The sequence below is a fragment of the Crotalus tigris genome, unplaced genomic scaffold (genome assembly GCF_016545835.1).
Source record: "Crotalus tigris isolate CLP2741 ecotype Arizona unplaced genomic scaffold, ASM1654583v1 scf7180000017937.1871474, whole genome shotgun sequence".
NCBI lineage: Eukaryota > Metazoa > Chordata > Lepidosauria > Squamata > Viperidae > Crotalus > Crotalus tigris.
In genome coordinates, this window is record NW_024096729.1 from 266824 (window position 1) to 287334 (window position 20511).

Consider the following 20511-nt stretch of genomic DNA (forward strand, 5'->3'; position numbering starts at 1 on the left):
AATGGATGGCTTGAGGTGATGGGAAAAAATAGCCTTGGGAATTAGGGTGGGGTGAATGACAGAAGCCTCCTCTCAAGCAGGAGAAACCACCGGATGCAAAAATTAGGAATTATTACCAGAGTGTAAGCCTCATTACATCCAGCAGACACTTACACAGATAGCATAGCACTGTTAACAGGATCCTCCCTCCCAAAAGAGTTGTTACCTTCAGACAGTTGATGACCGATTGGGAATAATTGGGTCCCACAGCTGTGTACGTTCGACGGAACATCCTGTGCAGTGGAAGACACAGTCAGACGGTCCCTGGGAGATCTGGCTTACTTGCAATTAGAAACAACTTCCAAATCCCATCAAGCATGCAAGGCGCATTAGGCTTTCTTCAGGCAGGGCAATAAATTTCAGGCATGTCAAATTTGAACCTCTTCTCCAGAGATACTAAGAATCAATAGCCCAGTAGTTTTCCAGACCCATGTACAGATTCCCCAGGCACAGGAGGATATATAATAATTTTCAGTTTCAATTTTCATCACTATCAATATGCATTTTTATCTGCTTCCTCCTTTCCACTCGCTCCTTTTCATTATCCCAGTTCCCTTTCCTAAACTAGAACTAAGAGACAGTCCCCTGCACAGATGCCCCAGAACTAAGTCAGACCCGGGTTGTCCATTTGACCCCGTTTGATGCCCTCCCATCTTTCACCCCTAACCAGCATGCCTAACCATGCAAATGGAGGGGAGGGTTGGTAAGCTGCAGAACAAGAAATCAGAGATGGGGTTCTCAGCTGGGAAAAGCTAGCTTAGGACAAAGTATTCCCTTTCCTCTGTCATCTCATATGAATCATTTCTTATTCAACCACACAAGCATTGTCCCTCATCTCTCATCCCCTATTCCATTCTAATTTCAGGCAGTCCGGGAAGAGGCAAGACGAACCAAACCTTTCCACAAAGATGCCAGCTTGAACAGCATGCACAATGCTGCGAAACTTGGGTTTTTCCTCCGAACGGCGCCCCTTGGACCGGGTCTGCTGGGTAAAAGTGGAGGCCAGCCAGTCTCGCACTTCAGAGGGCACAGCGTCAGATTTGATCTCTTGGAGTTCATCTTCTGTGTCCAGAATCTTCCTGAAACAGGAATGGTGCCAGTGGGGAGAGGGAGGACAGATGATAAGCAGTTAGAGGCAACGTGCGTCACAATAGGAGACAAAAGCTGCAATTACATTGCCCCCCCCAAAAAAAAATTAAAAAGAAGCCCAGAGAACAACAGTAACACCGGCACTTAGCCTGGTTTTCAACACTGATGGATCATCTTTTAAATGTTAAAAGAAATTTTGAAAAATAAAATGAAGGAATGTTTAACTCAAGTCTCCATAACATTGCTTATACTAGCCCAGGGGTCTTCAAACATGGCCCTTTTATGACTTGTGGACTTCAACTCCCAGAATTCCTCAGCCAGCATGTTGGCTCAGGAATTCTGGGAGTCGAAGTCCACAAGTCATAAAAGGGCCACGTTTGAAGTCCCCTGTAGTAGCCTATGAGAAAGATGGCCTTAAGTCATACTATTTTGTTCGTTCGTTCGTTCGTTCAATCATCAATCAATCAATTTCTATAGCTATCCATCTCAGGAAATAACTCTGGGCAGCTTACAATTCAGAATGTATTTTACAATTTAAAAATGTGAAAAACATTTTAAAACAATAAAACCAGTAGAAAACATTAAACAGCCAATTCAAAATACACAAGAGCAAGGTATTTGGCCTGTTACCAATAAAGCTAGGAAAAGTGGGGGGGGAGGCTTGGTGCATTCAACAACCCAAGCTCAGGAACATAGCCAGGTTTTTAAGGCCTTACAAAAGGCTAAAGGGTTGGGGCCATTCTAATCTCTGAAGGGAGGATTTTAGGTGCCCCAGTACTAAAGTATGTTTCCCATTATTCTGAAGGTGCAAGAACAGCTTCAAGCTGAGTAAAGCTGTTAGGTTTTCAAGCATCACTTTGGAAGGAAGTCAGATGACTGATAGAAACTAAAAACACTAAAGGCCCAATAGGGATTGGCCCAGTGCTGGGATTCAAATATGTGAACAACAGGTTTTCTGTGTGGATGCCACTTCCGGAAGTCCATTCTGGGCCTGGGCAACAAAAAAATAGCTACCGGTTCTGCTGAACTGGTGAGAACCGGCTGAATCCCACCACTGGATCAATCATGGGCACAACAAATTTCACAGATAGTATTGTTCTGGCAATTTAAGTATGGATGAAGGGCAACTCAACAATAGGAAAATATCATCAGTGCTTCTCTGGACTTTAGATAGAGATGAGGCGTCTTCTAATGTGCTCTTACTTGGGTTTCCCTTAGTGTCTCTGAGAAAGTATTTCCTACAACTTAAGAACACTGAGGAATGAGTTTGTGATTTAAATAACAGCGTGTACAGTACTTGACTGACTCTCTGGATTCAGTGCATCCAAGGGTGGTGAGTTCTTCATATGTCATTCTGCCACTAGGGGGAAACCACATCCCTTTTTAGTGCCAACATGAATTGGAAACCAGAGGAAGATCCACCCATTAAAGGCTTTCAGAGCTGGTAAAACTCAGCAGAGCTTCTGCCAACATCCAAGCCAGGATGCTAACCACCACTGTCAAATTTCTGCCTGATGGTGTCTGTTGCCTTACAACTTCCCCATAATTTAGTTTATCCCAGCTTTTGTCAACCTGGGTGCTCTCCGGCGTATGGACTGACTTCCAGAAGAATTTTCAGCAATGGGATGTGAGTCTGGAGTCTGCTTAACTTGGGGATGGGCAGCCTATCCAGGGGCACTCATTTTGACTTTGGGGAGGGAGGGAGGGAAATAGTATTGGACCAGACGGACACCCAACAGGGCTTTCCCAACCCTTCACCCTCACCTGGTCTCATCAATGTAAACTGCTTCAAGCAAAGAAGCTGTATATTCCAAGTTCTTCTTCAGCTCCTGAATATTCACCTCTCCTGTCTCCAGCTGTTTCACCATATACCGCAACCTGCAAATCAAGGGGGAGAAAATGAGAGGAAGGGAGTAAAGTAGACTGGGGAAAACTTCTTTCCTTGGCTCACCTGCTATAGAGCATCTCACATCACAATCCCACCTCCTCAAGAAAGAGCCAACCAGAAAGAAATCATATTCCAGTTGTTTGCCACTGCTGTGAGAAGATAATCTCAAGGAAAATGGACAGGGCTGGTCATCTTTCTAGAACTTGCAAACTTCCTCAACCATCAACTGCTTGATCAACTACATCAAAAATGACTCTTAAAAAAATAAATAAATGCAGTGTTCTCTTGGAAAATGCTTTGCCTTCTTACACACTCAAAGGGAATGGAGGGAAGGGCAGTTTCTGATAGAAAAGCACTACATTTGGGGAGTTAATATATGACTGGACACAGGGTAACAGCATTCACCGTAAGAGGACATGTTAAACTCCATTAGAAGATGGAAATAAGGTAAAAGAAACCCAAGTCCACATCTCTGTCCAGCCATGAAACTTATTGGGTGATCATTGGCCAGTCACTCTCATCTCCCTTTCTCACAGGAGAATTGAAGGAGGGGAAGGAAAAGGGATTTAGAATGCCACGCAGAGTTCCTTCAAGGGATAATGGGAAGAAAATATAACTAAATAAATAAACATGTAGGTCAGTGGTTCTCAACCTTTCTAATGTCGTGACCCCATAATACAGTTCCCCATGTTGTGGTGACCCCCAAGTGGGTGTGGTCACCAATAAGAGGGAGTAGGACAGCTAGGGAAAAAGGAAAAAAATGGCAGACAGCGTGGTTTGGCGACCCCCATGAAATGGTCGTTCGACCCCAAATGGGGTCCGGACCCACAGGTTGAGAACCACTGATGTAGGTAATTCCCTTCTTGATCCTGATCCCAGCATTATAGATACAAAACAAAGAGCAATAGCAATAGCACTTAGACTTATATACCCCTTCACAGTGCTTTACAGTCCTCTCTGAGTAGTTTACAGAGTTGGCATATTGCCCCCAACAACCTCGGTCCTCATTTTACCGACCTCAGAAGAATGGGAGGCTGAGTCAACCTTGAGCAGATGAGGATTGAAGGAATCAAACTCCTGGCAGTGTGAGCAGAGTTAGCCTGCAATGCTGCCTTGTAACCACTGTGCCACCATGGCTCCCAGGTCTTCTTTTCTCCTCCCAAGCTGCTATCAACCAAGAAGACCGTTGGGTCTTTTTCATCCACTGCTGGGAGTCTGAGATCAATCAATTGAAAAATGGTAAAAAGGATGCTAACTCCCACCCACCCACCTCCTCGTATGGATTTCATCCCACAAGAGATGTATGTGACAGGCCCACAAAGGCATTGGCAGACATTGCAAAAGATCTGAACAATCCACACAGAAGATGGAACAGGCGGGTCTTCTACTGCACTATACAGCAAAGCTGGAAGCAAAGATTAGGGGTGATTTCAACTGAAAGTTAAGACAGGGAGCAGAATTCAGCTCTAGGAAAAGAAAAACTGGAAAGCCCTTTGACAATGAAACAACTGTCTTGGGAGGGGGTATGCTCTCTTTTCCTGGAGGTCTTTAAATAAAGTCTGGCTGGTTGTATATCAGCAAGCAAGGAATTAAGGTCTGTATAAGTGCTGTGCAAAAGATAAAAGGCACTTCAGAACACATGTGCTTTTAGCCCTTGTCCACAACTCTTTAAAACTAAATACATCTTTCCCCAGGATCATCCTCTCACCTTTAAATCCCAAAGCACAGCTCTATATTCTGCACTAATCTTCAGGGATTGGGCAAGATGGCCTTTCAAAACTCTTCCCAAATTCTTCATTTTGACAAGGACAGTTCTGTATATAACAGGAGGGAATTTATCTTATTCAGCCAGTTCTAATAAGCCTGCAGCTTGTCTTGAAGATGGCTTCTAAGTGAGGCAGGCAGAAGGCCTGCCAAGGGCCAACCTTATCTTTCAACAAGACCCCTTATAAAAAATGGGACAGGATTAATCTGCAAGTGCCCTTTCGCTCCTGTGACAACTTTGGGATCTGCTTTACTCACACATCTGGAGAAACTCTTATTCACCTTTCCTCTCGTAATTTATTTCTTCCAATTTTTAACTTTTTCCCTTTTATTTAGAAGGGAACAACAAAAGTGGGTTCCATTCTCATCTGAATGCCCCTCCTGTAACTTGTTTCACCAACTGTATTTCTCTTGTGACACAATGACCCTACCTGTTCTGCAGAGAGTGAGCTAATATCAACTGCCTGCCAAAGCAAAAGATAGGTTAGGTCATGCAGTTCTGGCCAGTTCTTCATGTGCTGCTAGTTAATAACAGGCCATCAAGCTCAGCCAGGCGCTTCGTCTGTAATGTTTCACTTCCAATTAATCAGTCCTATTGTAATGCATGAAAGACACTGACAGGAAAACAACAAACACCACTTAGTCTTTCACTGAAACCAGAGGAGCACATCATTAACGCATGAGTGTCTTTTGAAGGAAATGGAAAGTGCACACACATTTCTTAGGGACAAAACAACATGTCAACAGCAACACAAGGAAAGCTGTAAAACAAGGAGCTTTGTGTTGAGTCCTCTCTTTGAACTTAGAACTTCCCTTATCCAGCACCCTTCAGATGCACGAGTATTACAATTCCCAGGATCCCCAGCCAGCATGGCCCAACACTACTGGAGAGTCAGCTTAGGGGCTGCTGCTGAAAAACACAGAACAATTCAGGGCATTTCTTATATGGAAGCCTATGTTCTTCTACGCTGGAGAAATGGAAGCACAACAGGATGATGACAAAACAATCGCATCAGCTGCGCGACATGTTCCAGGAAAGTTAAATCTTGTGACTGGGTTGCCATTTTTAGTGACAGCTCCACGTGTTTCATAATCCACTGCCTGGCCCTCCAAGAATTTTTTCATGGCCGCAACTGCTGAATGAGAAATCGTAACCCTTCCCCAACCTTTCCTTTTACGGGAATAAGGCTCCTGTCTAATTTTTCCTTACCTAAATCAGTCTGATGATGTACCAACAAGGGAAGCTAATGATAAGCCAGTGATGGCGAACCTTTTAGAAACCGAGTGCCCCAAAACTGGCCCCACCTCCATTCTACCCCCGCTGCCTGCCCCCACTCTGCCTCCCCCATCCCCCGCTCCACCTGCCCGCAGGACCACTCACTGCCTTCAGGGCCCGCTGCAGATTGCCCAGGCAGCCCAGCAGTGCTATGGCGGCCACACCCTCTGCCCGCGCCCTGCAGCATCAACTGCATGATGGGATGTGAGGGCAGAGTCTTGTCTATGCTGCCTGGCTGCCATGTCCTTAGCTGTGCTGCTCCGTGTGGGCCACGCTTGAGGGCGAGTCTCCTTCAGGGGGGCTGCTGGAGAGGAGGGGGTCACAGGGGGAGGCAAGGCTGGGGCAATGGCACATGCGCCCACAGAGAGGGCTCCAAGTGCCACCTCTGGCACCCGTGCCATAGGTTCGCCACCATTGTGATAGACAATGGGATCTCCCCGTACTTGAAAAAAATCTCTCATTTCGAAGGACCCCTTTGCTGGAGAAAGGGCGGCACCATAGAGCAGAAGGGAGAATGAAAGCAAAATGCATCCACGCAGCAGGAGCTTTGCTGTGACTGGATTACAAAAAGGCGGAGAGTAGCAGACAGAGAAGTAAGGTTTAACTGGTAATAGATTGAATGGGGGGAGGGGATGTTGGGCCAGGGAATACGGGGAAAAAAAATGCTCTCTAGGGCCCTCAAAGCTGATGAAGGATGACCCAATCAACAGGAGACAAACTTTGAGAGCCTGGGAGATTAAGCTTAATGTTTTTTGAATGGGCTGAGGACTGCAGTAGGAATCTTCATGTTTTTCTCCCTCTAGATTTCAGTGTGGGTGAGACTTTCATGCTTTTTTTTAATGCTATGTAAAGGAAGTCACAGAAGGTGGCAGCACTTACCCAGCCTTCATTGACTGTAAAAAAAACTAAGCAGGATCTGGATTAAGATCTGGTTAGTATTGGGATGGGGGGGGGGTATCAGAAAAACCTAGACCTGTAGGGGAAATTGAAAAAAACACCCTAGAAGGGTGGCAGTGGCTAGCCACTTGCAAGCAGTTGTCAAGAAGATCACAAAGGTGTCTTCATATAGTCCATAGGAGTAAAGCTCGGCTTGAGAGAGATTTTGTTGATCTAAAGTAGGATCGGGCAGACCTTAAAAATGATTTGGAAGAAATGTTTCTGACCTCATATGAGCTCTTCGTGAAAGCAGCTGGCCTTCCTTCAGGGAACCTGAAGTTACCTTTGCGCTATGAATCACTTAAGTGTCTCTTTAAGTAACTGACACACAGCAGCACACACAAAAGGAGGAGCATCTTTTCTCAGGCTCATGCAGGAACCTGCATAAAAGACATGTGTATAACAAAGAAAGGCTGTGCTGACAAAACAGTACTGACAGTACTGACACTACACATCTTCTTCACGACCTGTTTTCCTTGCTACCTTCTGGGAGGAAGCTTTGTGGTATCCGTAGCAGAACATCCAGATTCAGCCATAGTTTCATTCCATACAGCATTAACCTTGTGAACTCTCCAGCTTCCTCCTTCCGTTATATATTCAAGATGGACAGTATTTAATATTTATTTGTTATGTATATGTAGGGGTGTGGGTCTATACATATGTTGTATATAGGATGTTTAGGTGTGTGTCATGTATGTGTTCACTTTGAGAGCAGGCAACTAAATTTCATTTTTGATGTGTGCTGTTGTACCAACAGTAAAAAATGACAATAAAGGTTATTTTATCTTATCTTATAAACTTCAGGGGGCACAGGTGGGAGGGCATTAAGTTTGATGGAAAGAGTATATTGTGCAAACCTACTTTAAATATGCGTGGTATAATGTGCTGTCTTTGAAAATTCAATTACCATGAAATAACAACATAAAGACAGCACTCATGTCACCAAATTATTCAACATCTACTGAGCTTCAAATGCCAAAGGAATTAAATCAGTAGATGTAAAAGCAGCAGGGGCTGTGTGCCGATAATGGGAAACAAGAAAAAAAATGTCATCATCTATTAAGACACCTTTCCCAAACAGGTGTCTTTTACATGGTGTTGTGATTACTACTCTGAGGAATACCTAATCAGCCTGTCATCTGTAAACACTAATAATGTTAGGCCCAAAACCCAAGGAAGACATGTGGTGATTCTTCCAATTTGAGTTCTTTATTGTTCCGTGCCTATAGATAGAATCTTGCCAAAATGAAGCAGTCTCCTATCTGCAGCTACTGTAGACTCTGAGAATATTTACTATTAAGGTTGTCTGTGGAGATTCTCAGTCATCCAGGTCATAGTTGTCCCAAAGGACATTTAATTATGCACTTTGGGATGAACATCCTTCGAATGATGTGGGACTATGAACGGATTTCCAAAACAATTGCAGCCTACAGGAACCCTTTGTGCTTCAGTTTGAGATGCAGACTACACAAACTCATCTACAATAGCCTGTGCCTGTGTTCAACAGTGAAGACACACAGGGCAGAAAACATCCTGCGGAAAGCACAGCTCCACAACACAGTCTTTTCAACAATTCCAAGAAGGCTCCACACCCATTTGCACTACTCAGGTGACCCCGAGGACACAGACAAACCTCCAAGTGGCCTCAATGACTTTTTAAAACAGTGGTTCTCAACCTTTTTAATGCCGCGACCCCCAACTGGTCGTAAGTCGAGGATTACTCAACCGGTCGTAAGTCGAGGACTACTCAACTGGTGCAGCACCGTTTGCAGAATGGGACTTTTGGCGGGCTCAGCAGGGCAGAGACAGCCTGGACAATTCCTATTGGCTTTTGAAAGCCAATAGAATTAGACTCTATTCAAGAGAATCTATTCTATTGGCTTTCAAAAGCCAATAGAATAAAAGGGAGTAGCACAGCTAAGGAAAAGGGGGTAAAAAATGGCGGACTGCATTGTTTGGTGACCCCCGTGAAATGGTCATTCGACCCCAAATGGGGTCCCAACCCACAGGTTGAGAACCACTGTTTTAAAAGAATGCAAATGACCAACTGTCTGCAAGGAATTTAAATCCATTCTCCACCATCCACCCAGATCTGAAAAAGCTTCTTGGATGAGAAGCGAAATGTCTTCAAAGAAAAACAAGAAAGTCCAGTTGCCTCTTGAAAAAGCACCTTTGGGATATTAAAGAGGCAGTGTCTCCAACCTCTTTCTCTCACACAAAATATTTGGGTTGATCTGTCTCTTATTCCTCTGGAATGTACACTCTCCATCCTGGGTGTTCAGCCTACTATATTGCATCACAGATAAGGAAATTCAAATATATGCATCAGTTTCAGGAAGGGTTAAGGCACTGGACTGGCACCGAGGAGACCAGTTTAAACCCATCCTCAGCCATGGAAGCTTATTGAGATAACTTTGAGCCAGTCATATTGTCTTAGTCCAAATTTGCTTCATTGCTATTTCTGTTGTAGGAAAAAAATGGGAGGATCTTTACACTTAACACAAGTAGGTAACAAATTAGATCAAATCAATTACTTTGTTTGGAGGCAAAATGATATGCAACCCAGCTGGACAAATTTATGGCAAAACTCACAAATGTTTGTTTTGGTTGCAGACTTATTTAAAGGTAAATATTCTGTATTGTGCTGCAAATGGTTAAAGTTTTAACTTTCTATAAAGGCTGCATGGCTGCTTTTCAACTTTCTAGATCATCAGATAATGTTGTACATGGTGTTTGTTTTTCTCCCTTCAAATAATACCAGAAAAACCTCCCCTGATGGTGATAAGCTGATTGTTTAAGAACAGTACATCTTTCTGGCCAGCTTCTAAGCAACAACGGCACCCATGGGGTGAAGATATACATTTGATCATTAAATGGTGCTCCCAAAATAACATCTTCCCAAGCAGCATATTTTTGATTTATGATGAAGTGTTGTATTTTACGATTTATAATGAATGCATTTTCATGTTGTTTATGATCATGATTATCACTATTACTTGTGTGAACACTAAGAGCTTATGCACCGGAGACAAATTCCTTGTGTGTCCAACCACACTTGGCCAATAAAGAATTCTATTCAGTAGCGACAAGGGGGGCTTGGGGGAATATAAGGGGAGAAATGAGAGGCTTAAGCATTACAGAAGCTTAAAATGTCTATTTTATTATGTATGTGTTATATCAGGGGTAGACAACTTTGGCTCTTTTATGACTCGTGGACTTCAACTCCCAGAATTCCTGAGCCAGCATGGCTCAGCTTGGAAACCTCTCCCTTTCCCCTCAGCGTGGCTGGCTCAGGAATTCTGGGAGTTGAAGTCCACCAGTCATAAAAGATCCAAGGCTGCCTACCCCTGTGTTAGAGTTATATCCAGCCTTTCATTCAGGAGATCAAGACAATGTACACAGCACTCCTCCTTCCTACTGTACCCTCTAAAATATTGAAAAATGAAGGGAAAAGCAAAGGGTTGGGTGCAGTGAATATCTTAAGCTTCTGCAAGGCTTAATATATAGATGTTGGCCTTCAATTGCATCAAAAAACAAAAAAGAAAGCTTGACAAACTGCACCCAACCCTTTGCCAGATCACATGTAGCCTAGGAGGCCACACCTTCTCGGCTCTTTGCCAAGAAATACAAGATAAAGGTAAAGATTTCCCTGTCCGGTCATATCCAAGTCTAGAGTATGGTGCTCATCTTTGTTTTTTGGCTGAGGGAGCTACTGTTGTCCAAAGATATTTTCCATGGTGATGTGGCCAGCATGGCTACATGCTAAAGGTGCACGGAGCACAATTGCCTTTCTACTGAAGTGGTGCCTATTAATCTATTCACATTAGAAGAATCTAGCATCTCAACATCTTTTTTATATTATGGGAACCAAAACTGGGTGAAATATTCCAAGGGTGGTCTTAACCAAGGCATTGTAAAGTAGTACTAACATCTCATGTGATCTTGATTCTATACCCTCTGTATAAAGAGTTTAAAGCAGTGGTTCTCAACCTGTGGGTCGGGACCCCATTTGGGGTCGAACAACCATTTCACGGGGGTTGCCAAACAACTCAGTCCGCCATTTTTTTCCCCCTTTTCCTTAGCTGTGCTACTCCCTTTTATTCTACTGGCTTTTGAAAGCCAATAGAATAGACTCTCTTGAATAGAGTCTAATTCTATTGCCTTTCAAAAGCCAATAGGAATTGTCCAGGCTGTCTCTGCCCTGCTGAGTCCGCCAAAAGTCCCATTCTGCAAACGGTGCTTCACCAGTTCAGTAGTCCTCGACTTACGACCGGTTGGGGGTCGCGGCATTAAAAAGGTTGAGAACCACTGGTTTAAAGTGTTTAAAAGTGTTTAAAGTGTGCATCAGGGTTTAAAGGGTTTTAAAGTGGTAGTTTTGTATGAATTTAATCTTTAACTGTTCAAATGTTGACTTTAGTGCTTTTGTTTTTGTTCTGTGCAGTTAACAAATCCCTTCTTCCCAATTCATGCTAGTAGTATCTGGCTGAAAAACATTTGATATGGGCATAGGTTTTGTACAGCTGATGCAAACAGATAAGGTCAATGACCCCATTTTAGATGCAAACTGAAGATTCTGCATCTTGGGCAATTAAGAGCAATCGCATAGATATCCTTCATCTCCCAGAGACATGTTTCCACGCAACCAATCTTCTGCCTCGTTTGGGAAAGGATGACTACTAAGAAGTATTACCATGTGCCCTGCACCTAATTGCCTGGAAGTAAGCCAAATGCTTCATTGCAACCAGATTCCCAAACTTGATTTATCATCCAAACTACTCACACAGAATGAAATATATAGTACTGGATAATAGATGACCAGTTTTTTCCCCCTAATAATTCATTTAAAGTTGTGAAAAGGGGGATTGTCCATATTTTTCTAAGTCTAGGTTGGCAACCACATGAGAGATACAATCAATTATTTGAGATTCTCCAACTAAGTTCAACATTTCTGCTGACAATGTGGACCAATGTGATTGTTTTAGGGGGAAAAGCCCAAGGCTTAGGCCATGGCTGTCTAATCTTTTGGCTTGCCTGGGCCACACTGAGTGAGGAGGAACTGTCTTGGGCCACAGATAAAACATATATACCATATAAATAATTATACATTTAATAATAATTAAATATATAATTATTTAAATAACAAACTTCCTTTATTTTTTAAATATTAGCTGTCAAGGGCTGCATGTGGCCTATTGTCCATGAGTTGGACACCCCTGGCTTAGGCAGTGAAAGGCACCATGTTGAAGGCATCAAGATCTTGAAGGAGAGAAGTGGGCATCATATGCCCTGCACTGCACTTTCATCCCCACATTCAATGGACCTTGCTGTCCTTAAGAGTTAGCAGAGCAGGTCAACCCATTGTCAGTGTTCTCATCTATCATTTTCAGAGAATGACAACTGAAATAACATCCTGATATAGTCTTCTGTAAAAAGTCAGTGTCTGTAAGAAAGCTTTTTTTTTTTTTTTGCACACAAAGCCACCACTTCCTAAGTTGACATGTACAAACACTATGCTTTGAAAAGAAAGTTGCCATAGCCACGAAATTTGCAAAGAAGGGCCTGCTTCAGTCCACAACCTCTATCACTGTAACACAATCTGTGTTAGACTGATTTAGCCAAATTTGGACAAAAACAATCATTATTGAGCCATGAAAAGAAGGAAGGGTGACAATTCATGAGATGTTTATTTTTAAAAGAACATTTTCCCCGGGTTAATAACCAACTATTATCTTGCAAGACAATAGAAGCATCCATTCATTTCTTTTATGTAAACGTGTTTCTCAACATGAAGACCAGCAATAAAATGCTTAGTCTAGCGGGGCGGGGCCAGCTGCCAGGAAGAACGGGTGTGTTGGATGATTCTCTGAAGCATCTAACCCCGTTCCCGACTGTTTGACAGATCCTTTGTGGTCCCTAGTTCCCTGGAGGGGGACTGGGAACAACAAGGCGCCCTGGGGAGTGGATTCAGGCGGCAGCCAGGAGCCACGAACCCAGGAGAAGCTTTGACAAGTCAAGCAGAGAAGGGGAAACGGCCGACAATGGCGGCAGTGAAGAAATGACAGCAGTCAGCTGGCCGAAGCTTAGCGGTGGAAAAGCTGGACGGTGACATGACAGTTCCAGTCAAATTCATCTGAGCAGAGATTCTGGCTAGAAGGGATCCGGTGTGAGATCGTACTGGAGGATTTCACTTGAAACTTACCGACTTTAGTAGCCTACAAGAGGGGAGGAGGGATTTCCCTCACTCCTGGAAAAGCGGCGAAAAGGAAGGTTTGGCTAAAAAGGCTTGCCTGCTTACTTGCTACGTTGGCTGGATTTGTAGAGAAGAGAAAGGGGGCGTCCTCCTTCTTCCCTTACTCCAGAGACTGAAATTTAGCCCTGGAAGGCTAGCTACTCTAAGGCACAAGAGAGATCGTCTGGAAGGAAAAAAACGGAGGTAGACATTTTGGAATGAATAGACAAGTTTAATACCAGAGACAATATTAGAGTGACACCTGCTGGTTAAATCGAGAATTGCTGTAAGAGTGGGAAGGGAAAAACTACTAGGGAAAGAGACTGTGTAGCAAATTTGCCCTTTCCTTGTAATGTTAAGAACTTCTTGATTCTTAGTAACAACTTTGATACTCTGGAAAACATTTTAACAATTGTAAATAAGTGGGGAGGTTGGTTTGGAAAATTGAAAAAAATGTCTAGCACTCCAAATCTTACAAGGGCTGGAATAGGGAGAAAGCAGACACTTCAAACTACATTGCTGGAACCAGGTTCTGTTAGGCAAAGATCACTAGAAGAAATGGCTCAAAAAGATAGGGCAAACCCACTTAAAGACTTGCAACAAATGCTGCAATCAATGCAAGAGTTAATGTGTAAAAACCATGAAGATCTGAAAAAAGAAATAGGTGAAATAAGGAATGATACAGGTGAACTTAAAGATAAAATTAAATCTATGGATGGGAAATTTGAATCCTTCCACCACCAACTTATGAAAAATGAACAAAAACTAGTAGAAATGGAGGAAAGGATTGATAAAGAAGAGCAGAGAGTGGATGAAATGAATGAAAGGCTAGTTCAAGCCAATAAAGAATTAGAAACCACAGTTATTTCTTTGGAACTTGAGAAGGCTGCACATTATCTACGGTTTCAAAATGTAGGAGAGATGAAAGGTGAAGATCTCCCAGTAATAATGTCAGATATTCTAGCAGGAGCGTTGGGGTCTACAAGAGAGGAGATGGCCAATGAGATAGATGAAACCTATAGAATACACACAAATTACGCAAGACGACACAATCTTCCCAGAGAAGTGCACATTAGGTTTATTAAGAAATCAGTTAGGGATGAAATTCTTTTCAGATTAAGAGATGATACACTGGAATATCGAGGTAAACAGCTGATTGTACTTAAACAAGTGCCCAAAAGAGTGAGAGACCTGCGAAGGCCTTACCAATACATAACTTCCAAACTGATAAGGAAAAATATCAATTTTAGATGGCTAACTCCGGAAGGAATTCTGGTAACATGGCAGGAGAAAAAGTTTCGCCTAGACTCAATAGAAAAAGCAGAGGAATTCTACAGGGAAAACTTTGGTAGTAAGGAAGATTTAGTTGAAAGAGAAGCAAGAGAGGAAGGAGAGACACTGGTGCAAGCCATTGAAGCTAGAGGTAAAAGAGTTGAGCTTCGAGAGGACACTGATGAAGGGAAAAATGAAGAAAAGCAGGAGGAGAGTAGGTTTAAGGAAATTAAAGAGGCTAGACCGATAAGATCAACAGTGGAAAGAGGGAAGGATTTACAAACTCAAGAGTCTAGACCAGCAATAGTAACTAGATCTAAACATAGATAAGGAGGGGAAGAAATGTGTTGAATCTATATCTATCAACGTTAATGGCCTCAACTCTCCAACAAAAAGGAAGAAGTTTTTCAATAGGCTCAATAAGATGAATTTAGATATAATAATGTTACAAGAAGTCCACATTAAAAAACAACATCAATACTTATTAAATTGTCCCAAATTGGGGAATATGTTCGCAGCACTTTCGCAATATAAGAAAGGAGGTGTGGTAGTATATATTAAACAAGAAATTGTGGCTAAGCAAATTTATAAGGACGAAGATGGCAGAATTCTAATTGTGGAAGTAATTTTGAATAAAACCAAAATTCTTTTGGTTGGAATTTATGCCCCGAATGAGGGGCAAAAACATTTCTATAAAAAACTCTACAACATTATTAGCCAATTGGAACATGATAGCATTTGTATAATGGGTGACTATAATGCAATTGTGGATAATAATCTAGATTATAAATGTGGAAAGAATAGAAAAAGAATTAGAGGAACAATATCTGATATTTTCTTTAAAATGGTAGATGAGTTTAATATACAGGATATTTGGAGAGAAAGGAATCCTGGGAAAAAACAGTTTACTTTTTATTCTGGACGTCATCAATCTTGGTCCAGAATTGATATGGTGTGGATGTCAGCTGACTTAAATTTAGAAGTAGAGGAGATTATGATTGATACAAATACCTGGGCTGATCACAATCCGATTAGAATTAAATGGAAGGGGCAAAAAAACACGAGGAGATGGACTCTAAAAAGGGCAATCTTAAATCATAAAGAATTCAAATCAAAATTAGAAGAACAATTGGATCTGTTTTTTAAGTCAAACAAAAAGGAGGATACAAACTGCCAAAATTTATGGGATACAACCAAAGCCTACATGAGAGGCGTTGTAATTTCTTATATGGCTAGGCAACACAAAATCAAAACACAACGCCAAAGACAACTGGAAGAAGAACTACGTAAAGTTGAGGATAACCTGCAAAATGAACCACAAAGATGTGATTTGAAACAACAGATTGATTTAATTAAACATAAGATGGATATTATTACGAAGGAAGATCTAGGACAGCAGATAAAACGTACTAAACAAAATTTCTTTGAAAATGCTAATAAACCAGGGAGATGGTTGGCTTATAAAATCAAAAAACACAATAATAAGCAGAGAGTTACCAACCTTTATAACGCCAAAGGTGATATGGTGTGCCAGAACGAAGGAAAAAAGCTAGTGGCATATGAGTTTTACAAGAATTTATATAAGGACGACGAAAAGAGAAATAACCATGACATAGTACAGTATTTACAACTAGTCGATTTACCCAAGGTGCCAGAAGAATTTAAAACTCTCCTAAATAAAGAGATAACACATTTAGAGCTCTCGGTCGCAATTAAGAAACAGAAAAATAATAAAACACCTGGACCAGATGGTATACCTGCAGAAATGTATAAAATTGCACAAGAATCTTTAAGCCCAATGCTGTTGGACTTATTTAACGAGGTTTTAACCCAAGCTAAAATACCAGCTTCATGGGAAGAAGCCTTCCTCACGTTGATTCCTAAAGAAAACACCAACCTGACACAAATTAAGAACTATAGACCCATTTCTCTTTTGAATTCAGATTACAAAATCTTCATGGCAATAATGGCACAAAGATTGGAAAGGTTCTTAGTGGATTTTATACATATTGATCAAAACGGCTTTCTATCTAAAAGATATATAAGAAACAATATTAGGACTGTTTTGGACATATTGGAATATTATGAAGTACATAATGAAAAGCAAATGTGTTTAATTTTTCTTGATGCCCAAAAAGCATTCGACAATGTAAAATGGGATTTTATGTTTAATCAATTATTGTATATGGACTTTGGGGAAAATTTCTTAAATATGTTTAAATCAGTTTACTCTAAGCAGGTGGCCAAAGTAATAATCAATGGAGAACTGACTGAGAGTTTCCAAATGCAAAAAGGCACAAGGCAAGGCTGCCCACTATCACCATTGTTATTTATATTATCTCTCGAGGTATTAACTAGAGCAATCCGGCAAGATGAACAGATCCAAGGTCTAGAAATCAAGAAAGAGACATTTAAAATACAAGCCTTTGCAGATGATTTAGTTTTTATTATTGAAGAACCACTACAATCAGGGATTAGGCTGATGGAAACATTGAATAGATACGGGGAAATAGCAGGTTTAAAAATAAATAAAGAAAAAACTAAAATGCTTGTCAAAAATATGACTAAAATACAGAAAAGTGAATTGGTTGATAGAATTGGTGTTCAAATTACAAATAAAATTAGACATTTAGGGATACAACTGACTGCCAAATGCGCTACGCTTAAAAGGGATAACTATGATAAGTTAATAGAACAGATTCAAAAAGACTTTGATATTTGGACTAACCTACAGCTCTCTCTTACGGGCAGAATCGCGGTGATTAAAATGAATGTGTTGCCAAAAATTTTATTTTTGTTCCAATGTATACCTATAAAATTAGACAAGAAATTTTTTCAAAATTTGAACAAAATGATGTGTAAATTCATCTGGCAAGGAAAAAGAGCAAGGATTAAATTAAAATTACTACAGGACTCAAAGGAAAGGGGGGGATTTGGTCTTCCAGACTTGGAGAAATATTACCAGGCCGCAGCATTAGTATGGGTAAGAGATTGGATATTACTAAAAAATAGGAGACTATTGTGTCTGGAGGGCCATGACCTACAAATAGGATGGCATGCCATATTATGGGATCATAAATATAAAGTACATAAATATTTTCGAAGTCACTATATTAGGCAAGCTCTTATTGATGTATGGACAAAAATTTGGCAACCAAATTATACCCAAGTACCTAGTTGGATCTCACCGTTAGAAATATATGTACACCCAAAATTTACTCAATTAGACAAGATCATAACATATAAAAATATTTTAGATGAAAGAGGGGAATTGAAATCCAGGAAAACCATCCACGATGAAGGGATAGAATTAGAATGGTGGGCATACCTGCAACTGCAGGCAAGATATCGGAAAGACAAAAAAGAGTTAGGTATTAAATTAGAACCAATAGAATTGGATAAAATAATTTTGGGGTCGGAGGATAAAATGATTAAAAAACTATACTATTATTTGCTAGATCAGGCAACGTACGAGGAACAAGTAAAAGTGACTATGTTGAATTGGAGTAAGGATTTTGGTCTTAATTTTGATCTGCATATATGGCAAGAACTATGGGCAAGAAACAAGAAGCTTACTTTGGCCACCTCTTACAAAGAGAACCTTTACAAAATGTTTTATAGATGGCATCTCCCACCCACAAGATTGTCTAAAATGTATACCAATGTCTCCCCTAAATGTTGGAAATGCAATTTGAAAAGTGGAACTTACTATCATATGTGGTGGGAATGCACGCGAGCTCGTGATTTTTGGAACAGGATTAAAATTTGGTTGGAAGAAATATTAGAGCAAGCGGTAGAACCAAAACCAGAACTCTTTCTATTAGGTTTAACTACGCAAAAACATGACAAAGGCGTATTTTATTTAATGCTACACATTTTAACGGCCTCCAGGCTGGTTTTTGCTCAAAATTGGAGGAACAAGGAAACCCCAACGGAAGAAGAGATCCTGCATAAAATTTTAATATGTGCTGAGATGGACAGGCTTACAATGATTATGAAAGACAAAACGGAACACGAATACTTCGAAATCTGGGGCAAATTTTACCGCTGGTATGAATTAAGAACTGCTCGGACTTCAAACTAATGGTAGAACTAAAAGATATACATAACTGTACATATAATTGTATATATAATTGTATTGTATAAAAGATGAGGTTTATATAGAGGTTAAGAACAAAAAATTATAAAATTATAAAATTTTTGTACTATGATAGGAACTGATAGAAAAATTCACTCTGGAATGTCATGTTTGTCCATTGTTGTTTTAATTGTATTAATGAATAAAAATAATAATAAAAAAAAATAAAATGCTTAGTCTAGAGATCATGTTTTCTGAGTTATTTACCAAATACAGTAAAGGCAAATATATAAATAGTAGCATACAAATAATATGTACAACCAGGGTGGAGGGAGCTTTGGCTCTTTCACAGTAGTAGTTGTTAAACTGTAATTCTCATTGGATGGCCCATTATGAACAAGCTGGGTATTGCAATCCAACGATTTTTTTCATTTAAATCTACATTCATTCATTCATTCATTCGTTCGTTATTTAATATGTCACCCATCTCACTATAAAAAGTAACTCAATAATAGAACGCTGGCTTCCAATTACAATTTCATATGAAATCAAGTGGTGTTGAATGCTAAGGTGTGTCTTTCTTTTCTATTAGTTTTTTAAAATTATTGATGCTATAATCAAGCCAGGAAAACCACAGGTGGAATTAGAGAAAAAAAAAAGAGACGTACAAAAGTATAACAAGAGTTTTGGCTGATTACAGTACAGATCTAATCAGCTGCATTTCTTGTTATGCTTTCATAAGTCTTAATTTTTACGATAACAGATTGTATGTTTGGAAGTAGCAGTTCTTTATACAGTTGATACTCTTAAGGATTTAATCATTTTAAAAGCTTAAAAAATAATAACCTATTCTACAACAAATCACAGTCATTGTTCTCTTTAAAGTAGAATCTCATCTCTGGACTATATGGCAGTTCACATAATTTACTATAGCTAAAAAAGTTCTCTACTTTAAAAAAAAAACTAGGTTGCCATGGGGGAAAAAATCTAGTTTAATTTTTTGACTCTTGTGGTAATTTTTATGCATCTGTACTCTGAAATGATGCAGCCCAAACACAGATTTACAATACCTTAAAAAATAACTCATCAGGAAAATCCAGGCATTGCTTAGAACAGTATTATCAGTTGCTCCCTAGAATGCAAAGGAATGGATTGGCATGAGGAAATGGCAAGGGAGCACCAGACTAATTTGTTTATTCACCCTTGAATTAAATGGCTTTTTTGTTTCTTGCAATAGATATACAATTTTTCTCCTCTATCTTCTCCCATTTTCTATCATACATGTGCACACCCACACCTGTTAGAAACATTTCTCTCTCCAATTAATTCATCTTTAGCCTCCATCAAGCTGAAGTTTTTGTATATTTGAATGTAATCTATGAGGTGGTTTTTTTCTTTCTTCTCTCTCCAGCTGTCTTGATATGCATATCTGTGCTTTCAAAGCACCCTTCTGAAAGATTTACACAGCTCAACCAACTGCTGTGTTGTAAAAAGAAATCTTCTGGGCTTTTGTTTGTTTGTTTCCTTTTTTCTTCAAAGGGCCTAGGCTACACAAATAACAGAAGTCCCTGAGTAATGTTCCAGAGATTCAGGCTTCTTTGCTGCAGACTAAGCCAAGAGTGGGAAAATAATGAAGAAAATAGACATGACTAGTTTACCTTAGCTTTCAAATGAATTTGTCATATTTCAGAGGCCAAAGCAGACCAAGGCAACATTTCTGTGTCAGTATGGAATTTTGGAATCATGTTGCAGGTAGTTTCACAAAATGGATGCCAGAGGAAGTCTGCTTTTTCACATAATGAATGGCAGGATGGATATAACAAAATAAAAAGCTGATTTATCATTGTCTGGCCCTATGAGACAAATGAGTGGGGTGGGAGTGGGAGATGAAGGAAACTTTGAAAAAATTCCCAGGGACAACATGGAGGGAATATCAGCCC

The 20511-nt window shown here is 40.4% G+C and overlaps 1 protein-coding gene across 3 annotated transcripts in view; it reads right to left on the reverse strand.

The window, feature by feature from the left end:
• Positions 1 to 20511, reverse strand: part of PDE1B (phosphodiesterase 1B) — a 141989-nt gene that overhangs the window by 17399 nt on the left and 104079 nt on the right. For all 3 annotated transcript variants that reach the window (XM_039344734.1, XM_039344733.1, XM_039344735.1), the window contains 3 exons: positions 2893 to 3006; positions 936 to 1118; positions 206 to 272 (listed from right to left, as the gene is read on the reverse strand). In XM_039344734.1, the coding sequence (XP_039200668.1) occupies positions 206 to 272; positions 936 to 1118; positions 2893 to 3006 (364 nt within the window). The remainder of the gene's footprint in view (positions 1 to 205; positions 273 to 935; positions 1119 to 2892; positions 3007 to 20511) is intronic.